This window comes from Oryctolagus cuniculus, chromosome 2 (assembly GCF_964237555.1).
Source record: "Oryctolagus cuniculus chromosome 2, mOryCun1.1, whole genome shotgun sequence".
In the NCBI taxonomy this organism is placed as follows: domain Eukaryota; kingdom Metazoa; phylum Chordata; class Mammalia; order Lagomorpha; family Leporidae; genus Oryctolagus; species Oryctolagus cuniculus.
The window spans coordinates 138,896,775-138,916,118 of record NC_091433.1 but is presented as its reverse complement, the minus strand read 5'-3'; the positions used below and the strand labels follow the sequence as shown (position 1 = coordinate 138,916,118).

The following is a 19,344-nucleotide window of genomic DNA, read 5'->3' as shown; positions in this document are numbered from 1 at the left end:
AAGGTTTTAAAGTTTCTTTTATTAACTTCTAGTTTTTATTTCTATTTTAAGGTTTCTTTTATTAACTTCCAGTTCTATTCTGCTGTGGTCAGAGAAAATATGATTTTATTTAAGATTTATTAATTTATTTGAAAGGCAGAATTAAACAGACAGATCTTCTATATGCTGCTTCACTCCACCAAACAGCCACAATAGCCAGGGCTGGCCCAGACTGAAGCCAGGAGCTGGGAGCCCCTGCCCCATCTCAAATATGGGTGCCCGGGCCCAAGCACTTGGGAGCATCCTCTGCTTTCTCAGGCACATTAGCAGGGAGGTGGACTGGAAACGGAACAGCCGGGTCTTGAACTGGTGTCCACATTGGATGCTGGCATCACAGGTGGCAGATTTACCTGCTATGCCACAACCCCAGATCCTATGATTTGAAATTAATTTAAAAAATTGTTCAGACTTATTTTGTGGACTTATTTTATGGTCTGTCCTACAGAATGTTTCATGTGCTGATAAAAAGAATGTGTATTCTGTGGCAATTAGATGTAATGTTCTATAAATGTTAGGGCTATTTGATCTATAATATAGTTTACCTCTGATGTTTCTTTGTTGACTTTTTGGTCTGGATGATCATCCATTGATGAGAGTAGGGTATTGAAGTCCCCTATTTCTGTTGTGTTGGAGCTTATCTTTCCCTTTAGATCTCATATTTATTTTATAAAATTTGGTGCTCTGGCATTAGGTGCATACTACATTTATAATTGTTTTATCTTACTGAATTGATCCCTTGATCATTGTATAGTAACCTTGTCTTTTTTTAGTTTTTTTTTTAAAGATTGATTTAGTTACTTGAAAGGAAGAGTTAGGGAGGGAGGGACAGATCTTCCATCCACTGGTTCACTCCCCAAATGGCCACAACAGCCAGGACAAAAAGACAAAAGCCAGGAGCTTCATCCAGGTCCCCCACGTTGGTGTAGGGGTCCAAGCACTTGGGCCATCCTCTGTGGCTTTCCCAGGTGCTTCAGCAGGGAGCTATATGGGAAGTGGAACAGCCAGGGCTCAAACCAGCGCCCATATGGGAGTGCCAACACAGTAGGAGTTAGCCTTACCTGCTGTGCCATAGTGCTGGCCCCTTAAAGTCTATTTTGTCTAAGTATGTACTCCTGCTTGCTTTTGGTTTTTCTTTGCATAGAATATCTTTTTCTATCCTTTCACTTCCATTCTGTTTCTTTACTGGTAGGCAGCCCTTAGCATTTAATCTATGAAGTCAATCTTTATAATTTTTAAAAATTTTTGACTTATTGAAAGGCAGAGATATAGAGATGGACAGGGAGAGATTCCCATATGTAGGTTTACTCCCCAAATGCCTGCAATAGTGGGGGCTCAGCTAGGCTGAAGCTAGGAGCTCAGAACTCAAGACAAATCTCACGTGGGTAGCAGGAACCCAAGTACTTGAGCTATCACTTGCATGATGTGCATGGAGCTAGAATTGGGAGTGAAGCTAGGACTTGAGACAAGGCAATCTAGTAACAGGATGCAGATGTCCACAATAGTGTCTTTTGTTTTAAAGAGTCATTTTATTTATTTGAAAGACAGAGTTAGAGACAGAAATAAAAGAGTTAGAGAATCTTTCATCAGCTGGTTCACTTCTCAGATGACCGCAAAGGCCATAGCTGAGCTGATCAGAAGATAGGAGCCAGGAACTTCTTCCAGGTCTCCCACGTGGGTGCAGGGGCCCAAGGACTTGGGTCATCTTCTACTGCTTTCCCAGGCCATAGCAGAGAGCTGAAACAGAAGTGGAGCAGCTGGGACTGGTGCCCATATGGGAAGCCAGCACTGCAGACTAACCCACTGTTCCACAATGCTGGCCCTCACAATAGTGTCTTAACTGCTATGTCAAATGCCACCTCTAGGTTGTTACTTGCAGGTAATGGCTTAGTCTTGGCATTTTTAAAGAAATTTATTTTGAATATTCTTTATTTTTCTAATGAGTTTATACATATGTTCATATAATAGTTTTCATAATGGTAGTTATGTTTTGCTTCTGTCTGTAGGACTCCCTTATGCATCTTTTATAAAGCCTGTCTAATGGTTATGGATTTCCTCAGTTTTTATCTTGGAAAGTCTTTTTTTAATTTATGAATGGTAGGTTTGTTCTTTCAGAACTTGGGATATATCATTCTATTCCCTTCCTGACCCCTAGGGTTTCTGTTGAAAAATCTGCTACTTTTATGGTGGCATACTTAAATGTGACTTGGTGCCCTGTTCCCACCATCTCTCCATGTTATGCTGCTTGGGTTGGGAAAGAAGAGTGAGCAGTGCTGTGGCTACCAATCTAATATTTTTAGAGTTCAGTTAAATTGTCTTATTACCATAATTCACATTTTTCTGTGAATCCTTCTGTGAAACAGTTTTTATGTTTTAAGGTTCAAGATTATCTACGAAGATTTGAAAGTATACCAGATATGCTTGAATTGGATCACCTCACCGTTTCAGGAGATGTGACATTTGGCAAGAATGTGTCATTAAAGGTATGTTATAGACACTTAGGTACCAAATGAATGGAGTAATAATAGAATTAAAAAGGAAGGAAAGTCCAACATGGGAAGCAGTCCACACAGCAGACTCCTAGAATGACATTTGCTGTAAACAACTCTGACCTCAGAATCAACCCTTAAGGCTTCCTGGTCTGGCTGAAAGGCCCGTGAGAGCTTTGCAGGCATGGAAAGCCAAGACTATGGCAAAAAATATCCTACATGGAGGATCTTTGTGAGACCTCATTGGAAAGAAGGGGTCATCAAAGAAGGATGTACTGTTCTCTGAAGGGAGGAGGGAACATCCACTTTGCTTATGGCCATATCCAAACACTGATGGAGTCTGTGGTCACAAAAGGCCTCTATAGCCTTGGCAGCCCATGGCAAGAGCCACAGGTGATCACGGACATCATAAATAAGAGTGTTAATTGTTAAAGGAACAACAGAAGTCACTGTGCACTTACTCTCCGTGTAGGACCTCCATCCTTAATGAGTTGTACTATGAGAATCAACTGCAAATCTTGTTCTCAAACTGTACTCTATATGTTGTGTGTGTGCATGGGTGCAAATTTTTGAAATCTATGCTTAACATGGGGTTGGTCCTTCATTATGAACCATAATGAAGAAGATGGGAGAGAGAGAGGGAGCGTGAGTATGGGGGAAAGAACCACTATATTCCTAAAGTTGTATCTATGAAACTTAAAAAAAAAAATTCCCAGAAAAAAGGATTAGCCTGAAGTGTTTGTGTAGCTTAATTATTTTGATAACTTTATTCAAAATTCCATCCCTTAGGTATTTTAATAGGTTTTCAAAAGGCACTTTAAAGCACCTTCTAGTAATTGCAACTAATTTTTAATCTAAAAGATTAAAATCAACATTAGAGCAGTAAGAAGGAATTTGGAGGCAGTAATTCTGCCTTGCAGGATATTCTATTAAAAATCATTTAATGAAATGACCTCAGTTTACTAATTTTAAACATTATATGTCTCAAAACAGTAGAGCCAGTATTTTTAAAAAAGCAAAAAAAAAAAAAGTGACGCTCCCTTCAAATCAATTAAAGTCCTGTGTCACCAAATAAATATGACACATTTCAAGAAATGAAAGTGCATGGTAATAGCAGTTACTCAAGATCTTCTCAGTCAGATGGTGATGATGAACTTCTAATTTAATTTATGCATGAACATCAGAGAATATAATGCATGTAAATGTATATTACTAGGAATAAAATGACATGGGGCTTTAGAGCCAAAAATTAATAAAGCATTAGAAATGTGCAGGGTCATTTGTCCTCATTGGAAAATCTACACAAAAACTGTGAAATAGATAATTCTATTAAAAGTGATGTTCTTCCAAAAATACGAGCATAATTATAAGTAGTTATTATTTTAGTTACTAAGCAAAACACATGAATTTCAGGACAGCATATCTTATAATAAATAAAATTTTCCAAAAGTAAAAATTTTACACCGTTAAAAAAAATGAATCCACACATGAAATAGGTTACTACAGTATTTAGTGTTCTTCCATTAATACACTACCTAGATAAAATACAAACATAACCTTGGGCCTTTTCCGGAATGTAGCATACAAATGGAAAATAAATACTTATTAGTAACTTAACTGATACTACTTACTGATGTGTGACAGTCTTCAAAATAGGAATGCTGTTAGCACTGAATGAAAATAAAAGCAATGACAACTTGTGAAAAGAACTGTTCTGTAGTCATTCTAGCCTAGCATAAGAAACAGGAAGGAAACTGTTACAGCTTACAACCAAAACAACTTTTCCTAATTTTTTTTAAATCGATACTCAAATTTCTTGTGTTCTTCCCATTAAAGCTACTTACTTGAAAAAACAAAATAAAAAAATTAAATTTTATTGCTAATACTATCCAAGTCTCATGTAAGAAATATGTAATCAGTAAAACTGTCTTTTTAAAAAAGACAAACTTCTATGTAAATATAAACCAAGCACCTTTTACTTTTTTTTGAAGTCTAGATAATGCTGGTCTAGCCAGCAGTTCTCCAGAAGCACCCATCACACCACAGTACTGCGTCTACTTTCTACTCTTGCCTCCAAGTAATCTAGGACTATTGTTGGGATTGTTGCAGGATACGTTACAATTTTCCTTAAGTTGTTTTTTGCTTAATATTGTTTCTAAATACAATTATTCCCCTATAAGAGGAGTTCTGCGTCAACTGTAAAATAATCAGCTGTATTTTAGTTTCAATTGCAAATACATTGCTGATTTTTATTTTTCCTTTCACTTAGGGAACGGTTATCATCATTGCAAACCACGGTGACAGAATTGACATCCCACCTGGAGCAGTATTAGAGAACAAAATTGTATCTGGAAACCTTCGCATCTTGGACCACTGAAATGAAAAATATGTACACTTTATACTAATTATGGGCTAAATAGTTTCTTACAATGAAGTATCCTCTAGGATTCTAAAATAGGCAGGTACCACACTATGTTACTGTACCCTACAGTGTTGATTTTTAAACAAGAGTTTTCTTCAGGATGCTTTTAGTCTAAGAAAAGCACAGATGAAGCAATACTTTCCTTCTTTGAAGAGGATCCTGAAAGTTAGTTGATCTTCAAGTGCAATATTGTTTAATCTTAAAACTGGGGCAGCTCTGCTGGAAATATTTTAACAGAAGCCTCAATGATGGTCACTTTGATTGCTTGTGATTTCAAAAATAAAGTGGTGAAGCTTTACCTGTGTATATTTGTACTTTTTAATGCTAACTTTATGAAGTGGCAAAATAAAATGGAAGCTGTCAGTACTCACTGGCTATTTACCTAGCGAGTCTAGTTTTTGCATCTCTAAAAATGTTATTCACATCATTTCCATGAGAATTGAACTCAAAAGGTATTCACCATCTCTCTCCCGTCTAGTTCTAAATCTGGGATGCTTGCCTTGCTTTCCACAGGCTCCCCATTGAAGAAACAGTGATGTTTCTTTTCCTAGCTGAAAGGATTGGGATGGGCAAAAGTAGGGCGTTTTGTTCATATCCTGGTATTCTAATATAGTGGAGTAGGGGTATAACTACATTTAAGGAAAAAAAGTTACTTTTCTTAAAGCAAGCTTGTTGCTAAAAAATGTTCATGAATAACTATTCAAAGCAGACCTGCTGACTTTACGCTTTTTCTCTGAGAATCGGTAGCATTTTCCAATTCTTCCATACTTGTTCTGAGTGAGCTATTTATTTAAAGTTCACTGTATACTGTATCATTAAAAAAATTCTTTTAAAGTCTTAATTTTTATAGCTTTATTTTAGACAGTTTAAGAACCAATGACATACCTCTGTAATGATAAAGGAAAGGCAACAAAATTTCCTTTGAAGAAACCAAGGAGCACAAAATAAGACTATTTCATTTTACATAATCACCACAAGATTAGGCACTCTGACAGGGTTAGGCAAGATTCTTGGTGGGAGGTGAGGCACAGGCACTTGAATGTGTAGAGTGCTGTTGATTCTAATTTCGAAGACAGGTATTGGAAAAGCTTTAAATAACTTACTTATCACCTTGTATTTCTGGCCCCAACATAGCAGCCTGTATTTTACAAGTTCTACTCCCTGTTCTTTGTCCATGTACACAGTGAAAGTAACTTAACAAGAATCCAAAGGGGCCATACTTCGTATGTTAAAATGAGAACTCATAAGTAGGCAGATTATATGAATACATATTCTTACCTCTGCTACAAGTAAAGACAAACCCCAAAACCCTTCATAGATACTTTTATAAAAATACAGCTATTAAAACTGTAGCCTTTTGTATACCACTTCTGAAAGTATTTAAATTAGTTGCATAAATAAATGCCAATATTTTGTTCTTTAATTATTAATTATAATCAGCCTTTTCTATATTTAGACTGTCCTTGAAGGCTTGACTCAGTTAACATACAGTGGTAGTAGGAAGATTTAAATATGCAACACATACAGCCTGAATCTTGACACTGGTCACTAAAACAAACAGTGAATTCCTAAATCCAAGCAATCAAAAGATGTTTATTTTTTATAGAAATTTCTGTAAAAAAATAATTTTTCAAACAGCTTTACTTTCATAGAGAAAACTTTCTACAGAGGTTGAATAAGATTTTAATATTTTTAAATTGTACCATCATTAAATAAGGTGGGACACCATATGAATTTCATTGCACTGGAAGAAATGCAAAGCATTTTTTAATATAAAGTATACAGAGCATCCTAGTCAACTACAGCTGTGTTACAGCTATGTGTTCTTTTGGATTTGGTCCAAAGAAACCTGAGTCTGTTTCCAGAGAGAATGAAAAATGTTATAGACACCTGATCAGATTCTCCTCACTGAATGATGCACAAAAATGGCATTCCTCGGAGATCCCACTGAATCCAGTTTCCCAGCACTGAGACTTCCTTTCCCCTTCCCCCACCTCAGTTCACTTTGGGTTCCGGATTCAGTTCTTGAATCACAGGCATCCAGATTTTCTTCATGAACATACATATCCCGTGGTCAGTTGAAATACCCAGTTTTCCAGTATGTCATCATCACCTCTTCTGTTCCCAGATCTCAGCCATATTTAGGTCCAAATCTTTAAGGCCTTTTAAGGCTTGAAGATTTCCAGTGTAAAAAGCTACATCTGCTGTGACCAACCTAAACATTGGAGAGAAAATTATTTTTAAATCTGACAGTTTTCTATTTGGATAAAGTAGCAATGTGCGTGGAATAAGAGTCACTTCCTAGCTGCTAGAGTATTCATTTAAGATTTTAGATTTCCTAGGAATCAAAAGCAACATACTTTTCACAGGACTCCTTAGCCAGTCACTTAATACCCTATTAAAAACTAGGTTTCCTGAACACCTTCTAAGGTGTTAAATGAAAGCAGAGGTGTACATAAGTACTGTAAAACTTGATAGTCAACAACATAATGAAAAAGAAAAGAACTTCACTGTTGAATTCTGGGCTGTCACATATGAATGCCTTTACCTGAAATACACTTCTTTAAACATGTAACTTTGCAAAGAAGTAAAAATTGTTTATCCTTTAACTAAAAAAAATGAAACATGCCATTCAAAAGGCCATAAATGCTAGTTTCATCTTATTACTATGATCAACTGCAGTCTTTCTTTTTTCTAATGCAGGTATATTCTCCCATCCAAGTACTAACCAGGCCCAACCCTGCTTAGCTTCCAAGATCAGATGAGATTGGGTGCGTTTAGGGTGGTACAGCTGTGGACAATGCAGGTATATTCTGACATTCAGAAATTAATTTGTTAGAGGACAAAATACAGAGGAGAATTTAATACATGAAGATTGGGATTTTGTTTATGAAAAGAAGAGAGTTACATTTTTTAAATTAATGTTTGTAGAGCAAGAATGTCCACCACCCATAAAATACCTCAGAAGTGAGATGCCAAAAGACCTTTATGTACAATTATTTCCCAGTGCAGCAATCAAGTTAGGACAAATGGAGGATGCAGCTAATGTAGTTTATTTGAAAAAAAAATTTTGCACTTACATGAATAAATGGCCAATTAAAATTGTGAACTAATGATTTTGAATTTCTTAGTAGCTTTTTTTTTTTGGACGGGCAGAGTTAGAGAGAGAGACAAAGGTCTTCCTTCCGTTGATTCACCCCCCAAATGGCTGCTACGGCCGGCACACTGCACTGATCTGAAGCCAGGAGCCAGGTTCTTCCTCCTGGTCTCCCATGCGGGTACAGGGCCCAAGCACTTGGGCTATCATCCACTGCCTTCCCGGGCCACAGCAGAGAGCTGGACTGGAAGAGGAGCAATCGGGACAGAACCTGGTCCCAACCAGGACTAGAACCCGGGGTACTGGCGCCACAGGTGGAGGATTAGCCTAGTGAGCCATGGCACCAGCCTCTTAGTAGCTTTTCAATCTGCACTGAGACTTTATTATGAAAAATGAATATAGTTCTACTCCATATGAAATGTTTCTAACCTGATCTCAGTATAACCTATTAATAGTTTCTGGTTGATTTGGCTTGCAAATATTATATAATAAATGATATAATGAAATTATAGTGTTAGCTCCTAATATATAGAAATGCAGTCTGAAATTCAAATAAATGTTAAATTCTATATTTTCAGTTGTGAGTTAATATTCTAACAAGTTTTCTAAGGTTACAAATTTGTACTAGGTACATGGCCAGGAAACTGACACAGAACACACAGGTTATCATGTACTAAGAAAAAGTGGCTGCCATCTCACCTGTCCACTGTCTGAAGCAACTCCTCTGACACTGAAGTGACCCACAAGGAAAGCATCACATTAGATAGCATTGAACTGGGTACCTTCAAGATACATCGTGGGAGGAGGCATTTGATGCAGCAGTTAAAATACCATTTGGGACACTGGCATTCCCATATTGGAATGCCTAAGTTTGACATCCATCTTTGCTTCTGATTCCAGCTTCTGCTAATACCCAAGTACTTGGGTTCCTGTCACCCATGTGAGAGGCCTGGATTGAATTTCTGGCTCCTGGTTTTGGCCTGGCTCAGACTTGGCTACTGTAGGCATTTGGGGAAGTGAACCAGCAGATGGAGATCTTGCTATGTCTGTCTGTCTCTCTCTGCCTTTCAAAAAAAAAAAAAAAAAACTTCAACCTTTCAGTCTAGTCTTTGTGATGATTTAACTCAATGAATTACTAGGAAAATGATCTCTAAACTACTCTCATTTCAGTTGGTTAGTTTATTTATTTGAAAGAGAGGGAGGGAGAGACAAAAGATTTTCCATCCACTGGTTCACTCCCCAAATGGCCACAACAGCCAGGACTAAGCCAGGCAGCAGCCAGAAGTTTCATCTGGGTTTCCTGCATGGGTGGCAATGGCCCAAGGACTCGGGCCATCTTCCATTGCCATAAGCAGGGAGCTGAATTGGAAGTGGAGCAGCCAGGACATGAACCAGCACCCATACGGGATGCCTGCATTGCAGGCAATGGCTTTACCTGCTATACCACAATGCCAGACCCCACATTCCAAATTCTTAAGAAGAAAATGAGTGACTTACATTTTATGATTTCAAATCTAATAACCTAAATACCATCAAATCCGTAAATGGCCTGCCAAGCTGCAGAAGAAAATGGGTAATGAGGGGCAGACATTTGGTACACTACTTATTTGGTACCACTTGGGACACCTGTGCCCCTGTCAGAGTGCGTAGGGTCAAGTCACATCTCTTCTTCCAATTCACTTGGGTCCCTGCCACCTACATGGGAGGCCCAGATTGAGTTCTGGGTCCCTGATGTGTACCTAGCCTAGCCCCAGCTGTGGTGACCGACCACTTGGGGAATAAACCAATTGATGTAAGATTTATTTCCTTGTCTCTCTACTTTTCAAATAAACAAAAAGAAAACAGATGTTTAATGTGCTTTAATTTACAACACTTTATTCCACTATTACCCTGGGAGACAGGTACTACTATTACCCCATTTTTTAAAAAAAGGACTTGTATGGGCCACCATTGTGGTGTAGCAAGTAAAGCTGTTGATACTCTTCTGGTCCAGTCCCTGATTATGACCTGAGGAAAGCAGCGGAAGACAGCCTAAGTGCTTGGGCCTCTGCACCCATGAGGGAGACCCAGAAGAACTCCTGGCTTTGGCCAGCCCAACCCCAGCCATTGTACTTATTTGTAGAGTGAACCAGCAGATGGTAGATCTGTCTTTCCTTCTCTAACTCTGCCTTTCAAATAAATAAATCTTTTTTTTAAAAAAAAAAAAAAAGGCTGGCGCTGTGGCGTAGCAGGTAAAGCTGACTCCTGCATCGCTGGCATCCCGTATGGACACTGGTTTGAGACCTGGCTGCTCCACTTCCAATCCAGTTCTCTGCTATGGCCTGGGAAAGCAGTAGAAGATGGCCCAAGTCCTTGGGTCCCTGCACCCATGTGGGAGACCGGGAAGAAGCTCCTGGCTTCAGATCGGCGCAGGTGCAGCCGTTACAGCCATCTGGGGAGTGAACCAGCAGATGGATGACCTCTCTCTCTCTGCCTCTCGTCTCTGTTTAACTGTGACTTTCAAGTAAAATAAAGCTTTTAAAAAAAAGGGGGGGGGGACTGTTTATTTGAAAGAATGACATGGAGAGACAGATAACTCCATCCACTGGTTCATCCCCCAAATGGCCCCAACAGCCCAGGTTTAGACCAGGCCGAAGTCAGGTACCAGGAACTCCATCCTGGTCACCCACGTGGGGGCCCAAGTACTTGGGCCATCTTCCACTGCCTTCACAGGCGCATTTGCAGGAAGCTGAATCCAAAGAGGAATAGCTGAGAACCAGTACTCTTTTGAGACTGGGGATGCCAGTGTCGCAAGTGGTGGCTTAACCTGCTGAGCCACAATGCCAGCTCCTATTACCCCATTTTACGAATGGAGAAACTGACGCTTAGAGTGAGACAAAGATGGCTGCCCTTGGTCCAGGAGCAAATGTGCATGTTCTCATTTGTGGAACTGGCACACTTCAGCTTTTACATCTTTTAGCAAATAGGTGCAAATAAGTCAAAAATAACAAGAAGCCAAGTATGTCTCAGTCTTTGTACCAAAGTATTTGAAATATCCTAATTCAAGGTTTTCAAAAGCTATAAAAAGATTCTCAATTGTCATGTGTCTTCTGATAAATACGATGCTGAAAACAATGGTTTAAAAAATGTACAGCAAAATCAGAACATTTAAAAGTAAACATAAGGGGCCAGCACTGTGGAGTGGTTGGTTAGGCCTCCACCTGCAGCGCCAGCATCCCATATGGGTGCTGTTTCGTTTCCCAGCTGCTCCTCTTCTGGTCTAGTTCTCTCCTTATGGCTTTCTTCTTCTTCTTCTTTTTTTTTTTTTTTAATCAGACAGAGTTAGACAGTGAGAGAGAGGGACAGACAGAAAAGTCTTCCTTCCGTTGGTTCGCCCCCCAAATGGCCACTATGGCCAGAGCTACGCCAATCCGAAGCCAGGAGCCAGGTGTTTTTCCTGGTCTCCCATGCGGATGCAGGGGTCCAAGCACCTGGGCCATCCTCCACTGCCTTACCGAGCCACAGCAGAGAGCTGGACTGGAAGAGGAGCAACCGGAACTAGAACCGGCGCTCATATGGGATGCTGGCGCCACAGGCAGAGGATTAACCAAGTGAGCCATGGCGCCGGCCCCAGGAAGACCTTTCTGTCTCTCCCTCTCTTTCTCTGTAACTCTACTTCTCAAATAAATAAATAAAAATCTTAAAAAAGTAAACATAAAATTACAAATTCCCATGTTTAAATTTTACTAATATCTATGTGTAATAAACACAATTATTCATTATACAGGAAAGTAGAAAATAAATTTTTATGTCAAAGCTGAAAAAGTGTGTGACATAAAAGAAAAGCAGATCTTTGTTACATTTATAACCAATAAAGGATCGGTATGAGAGTATATACAAAAATTCAAAATAAAGAAAATGATCTAAAAAAAACTCTCAAGAAAAAAATGGGAAAGAATCTAAACTAGATAAGAACATGTGAATGATGAATAAACTATGAGGCAACATCAGGGAAAGGCAAATTAAAATAAGATACCATTATCCCCCATTTGGCAGCAATTAAAGAAATCTAACAACAGCAGTGTCAGCAGATGTAGGAATAAACTCACAAACTAATGGGCAGTATAAACTAGAAATAACTAGTAAAAATGCCCATGTACTTGGATCAACTTGCAGGTATATACCCTAAAAAAACAGTCACACATTAGACTTGTATAAGGATCTTCACTTGGTATGGTTATAAGGGAAAAAAGAAATGACCCAGAAATCAATCCCTAAGGAAATGGGTAATTTAAATGTGGTTGATTCATACGATGGAACACTATACAGAGCAGCTGAAAATGGACTCCTTCCACATATCAACATAAATAAATCAGGTACAGTGTTTGTTTAAAAAAAATCTAGCTGCCTATGTCCAATATACCATGTAAGTCCAATATACCATATAAGTCTGTGTTGTGGCATGGCAGTTTAAGCTGCCACTTGCAACACTGGCATCCCATATCAGAATGCTGATTACAGTCCCAACTACTCCGCTTCCAATCCAGCTTCCTGTTACTGCACCTGGGAAGGCAGTGGGAGATGGCCCAAATGCTTGGGTCTTGCCACCCAGGTGGGAGACCTGAAAAGAGTTCCTTGCAGCTGACCCTGGCCTGGCCCAGAACTGGCTGTTGCAGCCTTCTGGAGAATGAATGAGCAGATGGAAGATCATTCTCTATCTGTCTCTCTCTGTGTTACTGGGCCTTTCAAATAAAATAATAATTGTCTTTTGCACTACATATTTTTTCATAGATGCAAAGATAACAAATGACAAGGCGTGAAAGGAGGATTTAGACCAAATTCACTAGAAACGTTGCCTAAAGGGTGGGAGAAAAAGGGAACAGGACTGGAGATGGGATATCATGGTATACTTCAGCTTCATTTGTGATGTCATTTTTGATATATGATAAGCATTTGTTCAAGTGAAAATGATAAACGTTAATGATCAATTCTGGGTAACAAGAATACAAATATTTTATTATTCTCCAAATGTCTCTGTATTTTTAAAATATCTTAAAATACAGAAAAAAGAAAATCACATTAAAAAGTACAGGGCTAGCAAGAGGGAATAATATGAATCAACTGCCTAATGGGTACATGACTTTCTTTTGGAGTAGTGAAATGTTTTGGAACTAATCAGAGGCGGTGGCTGCACAACACTGAATATACGAATTGCCACTGAATTGTTTGCTTGAAAATGATTAATTTTATGTGAATTTAACCTCAAAGAAAGAAAAGTAAAGGTATATTTTTAGAGTGATTTCAGGAACAAAAATTACTTTTGAACAATAAGTTCATGTCCTTGCCAGAGTACAGAGGTATTTCAGGGAATCTTACTTTTCAAGGGATCCTTCAAAGACATGAATTGACCTACAGGATTAGCTTCTGTAAGCATGTCACGGGGACAATCTCTAAGGTCGCACCGACTCCCAAACAGCTATATTAACAAAGAAATTAGTAATTAATGAGTTCAACTGGATGCTTCAGAACTACTGATGTGAGAAGAAACCAAATCACCAACTCATCCAGATTTAATTAGGAGAACAAATGTAAAAGGACCCTACAAATATTACTAGTTTTTTTCAGTCTTTTTAGGACATAGTACATATCTGTACCAGGAGTCTCTAAATTCTTTTTTTTTTCTTAAGATTTATTTATTCTAATTGAAAGGCCAAGTTACAGAGAGGGATCTTCCATCCACTGGTTCACTCCTGAAATGGCCACGATGGCCAGAGCTGGGCTATTCAGAAGCTGGGAGCTTCTTCCAGGTCTCCCACGTGGTTGCAGGGACTCAAGCACTTACACCATCTTGTATTGCTTTCTCAGGCACATTAGCAGGGAGCTGGATCAGAAGTAGAGTAGCTAGAATTCAAACCTGCACCCATATGGGATGCCAGCACTGCAGATGGCAGCTTAACCTGTTACACCACAGTGCTGGCCAGCTAACTTCTTAATATACTATTATCATTTCAGGAAGAGAAAGTTCAGTAGTAGGAACCACTTGTGTGTACTACTTGCATCATCTTACATCAATGGGAGATACACACAGCATCATTCGTGTGGTGTTCTTATTGAAACTATCTGATTATATGCAGGTCTGATACTATTCAATTTATAATGTTTTTCTTAGGAGGGGCTATGGTATTGAGGTTGTATAAAATGTCTATTTTTAAAAATATGTTTCAAAGTATTTGGGGGTTAAATTTCACAATGATTAAAACCTTATTTTTGAACTTTTAGCAAAGGGAAAGAGTGTGTGTGTGCGTGTGTGTGTATGTGTATTGGGGGAGGAGGGAGAAAGCAAGCTTTGGGGGAGAATGCAACAAAAATTTGTATGGTTAGTCAATCAAGGTGGGAGATTTTCATTGCTTTTTTAAATTGTCCTTTAGCTTTTTAGTGGCTTTGAAAAATTAAAACAAAAACTCTTTAAAGAAGACTCAGGTAATAATCACAGGAGAGTTATATTTTTACATAAAATTTATTTAGCCTGGCTGGTAGATTTATAAGAATGAACCTTCCAACTAATGCTTTGAAGTTGAAGCCTGAAGTTCTTTAAATAGAATAAAATTTTATTCCTAATTCATGAATTCTTGCACAATCAGGTCAATGTACTACTTTATGGCAGGGCTAACTTCTGACTGAATAAAAATATTCTTTCATTTGTTTCTATGAATTTGAAATTTAAGCATAATTCCTTTAGCAGAATACAATTTTATTCCTGAAACATGAGACGGGCAACATCCAACAAGTCGTTAAAGTGTAACTAAATAATCATTGCTTTACATTTGTAAAATCTTTCCTCCCTATCTTTATCTATATTCCTTTCCATAAAAATCCTGTGAGGGAACTTTTATCTTTTAAAAACTAGGAAGACATGCTCCAAAAAGGTGATTTGCTTAGTTGCACAACTAGTAAGTGGCAGAACTAAGTTTTCAAATTTAACTCCTATTTTCCCTTTTAGATACAACAGTTTGTTCAACATCTTGTAAGAGAATTGATACATAATATAAACTTACACATTTTCATAATCCTGTGAAGGAATTAGGCAGATTTTATAAATAAGGCACAGAGTGTAAATGACTTTTACATGATCTGATAGAATAAGCAGGACTCTGAATTTGTTTTGAAAGTAGATACTATTGGGATCAGCACTGTAGCATAGTGGGTAAAGCCGCCACCTGCAGTGCCGGCATCCCATATGGGCTCCAGTTCAAGTCCCAGCTACTCCACTTCCAATCCAGCTTTCTGCTATGGCCTGGGAAAGCAGTAAAAGATGGCCCAAGTCCTTGGGCCCCTGAACCCGTGTGGGAGACCCAGAAGAAGATCCTGGCTCCTGGCTCCTTGTTTTGGATTGGCACAGCTCTGGCCATTGCAAGCCAATTGGGGAACGAACCAGTGGATAGAAGACCTCTCTCTCTTGCTCTCACTCTTTCTTTCTTTCTCTCTCTCCTTCTCTCTCTCTGCCTCTCTGTAACTCTGCCTTTCAACTAAATAAATCAATCTTAAAAAAAAAAAAAAAAAAAAGAATGAAAGTAGATACTATTAAGTATCTAGAAGACACCCCTAACTCACACTGCCTCAAAATAGGTATAAGAGGATTTCAAAAAGTATCTGGAAAATGTGCCTATATTTTAATTTCATTTTCCATAAAATTTTGAAGCCCTTGTATATAACATCAGGGAAGTAACTGACTATAAGCCACTTAAACACAGATACACAGATACACACATACAGCATACAGATAGGCAAACAGATATCACTTCCACAAAGTGGGGAGAGGGAAACAAAAGGTTGCTAACTTTATAATTTTGGTTCCCAGTATCATAGTAGAACAGGATAGCATAAAGAAAAAATCAACAAAACAATTCATTATAGTAGCGTATGGTAAAAATGTTAAAAACCTTACCCATTTTGAGGTCCTCCATCATTTATCACATTTAAGTGAGATAACTGCTTTTTCAAGTGGAGTTTGTAACTTGCATTAATTCTTAAAAATAGCATCTGGAAGATAATTAAAATCAAGTTTCTTAAAATTAAACTGAAATACAAGATGTAAGAATCCAAGTCATCAATATTATTTGCAGAAAGCATTAAAAACAACGAAACTTTTGTCTTGGCATACACTTTAAAACACTCCTCTGAAACTATTTAATTGCTATTTCACCTTGGTTTTTCTCCCGAGTTGAATCAAAGTTCTTTTTTTCCTTTCTCAGAAGTACTCCTTTTAGCTATTGGACTGCCTTTCTGCATCTTGAAAGAACTTCTGTAGTATATATTAAGTAGGATCAACCATCACAGGTAAAAAATAAATAAAACAGAGAGTTGTGTAATAAATTAACTAGGAACTTGATAAAAAAAAAAAAAAGCCACAATGCTGGAAACATAAAATCACTTTAAAATATTTTATTGTTCCTACAAGCAGATTTTTTAATGCAATGATCTAATACTTCTTTGGAAACCATCTGACCTAACATTACATATAATTAATCTACAAAAATGATTTTCTGTAGCATTATTTTCCAAGAGAAAAATATAAAAAATACATAGATATATAAAACATACATAGATGTAGAAAAATACGTGCAGATGTATAAAAGCATCCAAGGGGCCAGATGTCTGGAGTGGTGGTGAAGATACCACTTGGAACACCCACATCCCTGAGCAGGCTGTTGTGCCTGCGTTTGAGTCCCAGCCCCACTCCCCACTCCACCTTCCTGCTAATAGGCACCCAGGGAGGCAACAGGTCATCTCTTCAGTAACTGGGACCCTATGACCCATGAAGGAGACTCAGACTGAGGTCCTGGCTCTGCACTGGCCCAGCCCTGGTTGTTCTGCATCTGAGTAGTGAACCAGTAGATGGGAGATCTCTACCTGTCTCTTTCTCCTTCTGTATGTCAAATAAACAAAAATTTTTGAAATCATCTACGGAAGTTTTGTGGAATTACTAGTAATCAAGTGATGACATTACCATAAAATTTCTACTTCTTTCAAGCTTTTCTCTTCTGTCAAGCATTTTTTAAAAAAATATTTTATTTATTTGAAAGGCTGAGTTACAGAGAAAGGAGAAACAGAGAAAGAGATTTTCCATCTACTGGTTCATTCCCAAAATGGCCACAATGGCCAAGTTCAGGCCGGGTCAAAACCAGAAGCCTCCATCTGGGTCTCCCAGTGGGTGGCAGGGACCTAAGTACTTGGGCCATTTCCACTGTTTTCCCAGGCACATTAGCAGGGAGCTGGATAGGACATGCAGGAGCTGGGACTTGAACTGGTGCTCATATGGGATGGTAGCATCACAGGCAATAGCTTACCCTCCTGCACCACAGCACCAGCCCCTTCTGCCTAGCTTTAACAAGATTACCCTTTAAATTAAGATGCAGATACAATCACATGAAATACCTGTATACCCAGCTTGCTCACCTAGCTAAGTCTTGCTGCAGAATTAGAATTCTGTTGGCAAATCCAGGTCAAGAATATTAGAGTGTGAGATTCTACATGTGAAATGAAAAGGATGGCTTGGTTATAAAGAAATTAGAAGGTAAAAAAGAGACTCTAGTGGGCACTGCATATCTTACGGCTTTCTCTCAGTCCTCAAAGGAGCTACATCCAATCATACCAATCAAGAAGTCGGTATGATTAATGAAAATCTAGAGAAGTATGAAAGAAAGCTGTTAATCACTAATGTGTGATGGAGTCTGAGGTGTCATGGGAAAGGACACCAGAAAGAGCAAAAGTAGACAAGTGACACTAAGAAATCCATCCTCTGCTCCCAAATACCACTTTCATGCACTCAGTTAATTAGAGACAAACTGAAATAAACTTGTCTGAATAGCAAAAATCCCAGTGAAAATTCATTACTCATTAGTTCAGAGTTCATTAGTAACAACTAGGTTTTTACAACAACATGGTTTCATTCCACAGCTAGGATTAAATGAGATCATTTGGTTCAGAATGAAGAAACTAAAATGGATAAAGATGACACGAGAAAAAAGGAATACCAGGACCTTCAAAGTTCCGAAAGTAAAATACGTGAAGAAAATTCAGTGATAACATTTTTGGAGGAATACAGAATGGCAACTTTACAGGTGAAAAGTGCCAATGACTACCATTTTGCTGTTTTTCCCCAGTTTATGCCTACTACACATCACTTATGCTGACCTAAAAAATATTAACAATCAGGTAGGTTAACTGAGGTAGCTAATGTGTGTTAACCTTATTAATTTCATGATTAATTATGCCCATATCTAATTTGAATTATAATCACAGTAACATATTTTACTACTTACTGATAAATGATAACACTGACTTTCAGCTTAATAATATAAGGAAAGATGTAAGTAGAAGCTAGGAACTTCTAATAATGAACAAATGAAAAACATGCTTTTTAGAGTTGCTGACCACAGTAAAGCTACACTTTTGATCTGTTACAGCAAGGGGTACACTGACAAGAATTAGAAATTTTTATCTATGTTCCCAATACTCAACATAACAACCTGAAAAAAAAATGGTGCTCACCATACTAGAACATAAATTAAGTATAACAGTGCCAAAACATATATATAAAAAAAAGGCAATTCTGCATGGCTATTATATGCTACATACATAAAGTAGTTTTAGGAATTACTACTCACTTGTGTTTGCTCTTCTGGAAGGAGATCAAATATAGCTTCATGCATTTTTGCCATTTGCTTACAAATATTCCTGAAACAGGCAGAAGGAACAGGAGCTTTCACCTCATACTGGCAGGGAAAAATAATGAGAATGACGGTCATATCCTCTGGATTGCGTATTGTCTCTACTGTTCCCTGAGAAACATGTTTTCTGTGCATCTATATTTGTAACTGTGGTGTAATGCTCAAGCTTTATAAACTTCAACTATAATCTGCACTACTCACATAGATCTTGAGAACATTCAATATCCTAAACTACTTTGGGGGAGCTAAAATAGCTTTAGGGCTAAGAAGATGGACCCCTTCCAATCTTGAAACAGACTGCTTGGGTTTGATCCAAGCTCCTCTAATTCGTAAGCTATGTGACTGACAATGGCAAGTTACTTACTTTCTCTGTGTCTCAAAAGGTTGTTGTGAGGATTAAAAAAAGATGACTCATGAGAACACAAAACAGTGCTTGATATAAAGTGCTCAAATGTTATCTACTAATCCGGCTCAAAATTCAATGGTGATTCGTTACAGTAGCCCCTCCAAAGTAACATATTTTTTTTTTAAATATTTATTTATTTATTTATTGGAAAGGCAAAAGATACATAGAGAAAGTGATCTTCTACC

General features: G+C 38.1%; 2 protein-coding genes across 11 annotated transcripts in view; one reads left to right on the top strand and one right to left on the bottom strand.

Annotated features, from left to right (window-relative positions):
- Positions 1-5,245, top strand: part of UGP2 (UDP-glucose pyrophosphorylase 2) — a 67,189-nt gene extending 61,944 nt beyond the window's left edge. For all 5 annotated transcript variants that reach the window (XM_008254344.4, XM_008254342.4, XM_008254345.4 and 2 more), the window contains exons 9-10: positions 2,415-2,519; positions 4,795-5,245. In XM_008254344.4, coding sequence (XP_008252566.1) covers positions 2,415-2,519; positions 4,795-4,902 — 213 coding nt within the window. In that variant the 3' untranslated portion in view covers positions 4,903-5,245. The remainder of the gene's footprint in view (positions 1-2,414; positions 2,520-4,794) is intronic.
- A 539-nt stretch (positions 5,246-5,784) lies between these two features.
- The window catches only part of VPS54 (VPS54 subunit of GARP complex), a 127,270-nt gene continuing 113,710 nt past the window's right edge, over positions 5,785-19,344 (bottom strand). For 4 of the 6 annotated variants that reach the window (XM_008254347.4, XM_051838099.2, XM_051838093.1 and 1 more), the window contains exons 21-23: positions 18,691-18,798; positions 15,969-16,063; positions 5,785-7,162 (exon numbers count right to left, since the gene is read on the bottom strand). In XM_008254347.4, the coding sequence (XP_008252569.1) occupies positions 7,057-7,162; positions 15,969-16,063; positions 18,691-18,798 (309 nt within the window). In that variant the 3' untranslated portion in view covers positions 5,785-7,056. The remainder of the gene's footprint in view (positions 7,163-15,968; positions 16,064-18,690; positions 18,799-19,344) is intronic. The other 2 variants (XR_011386619.1, XM_051838114.2) reach the window with 2 other exon arrangements.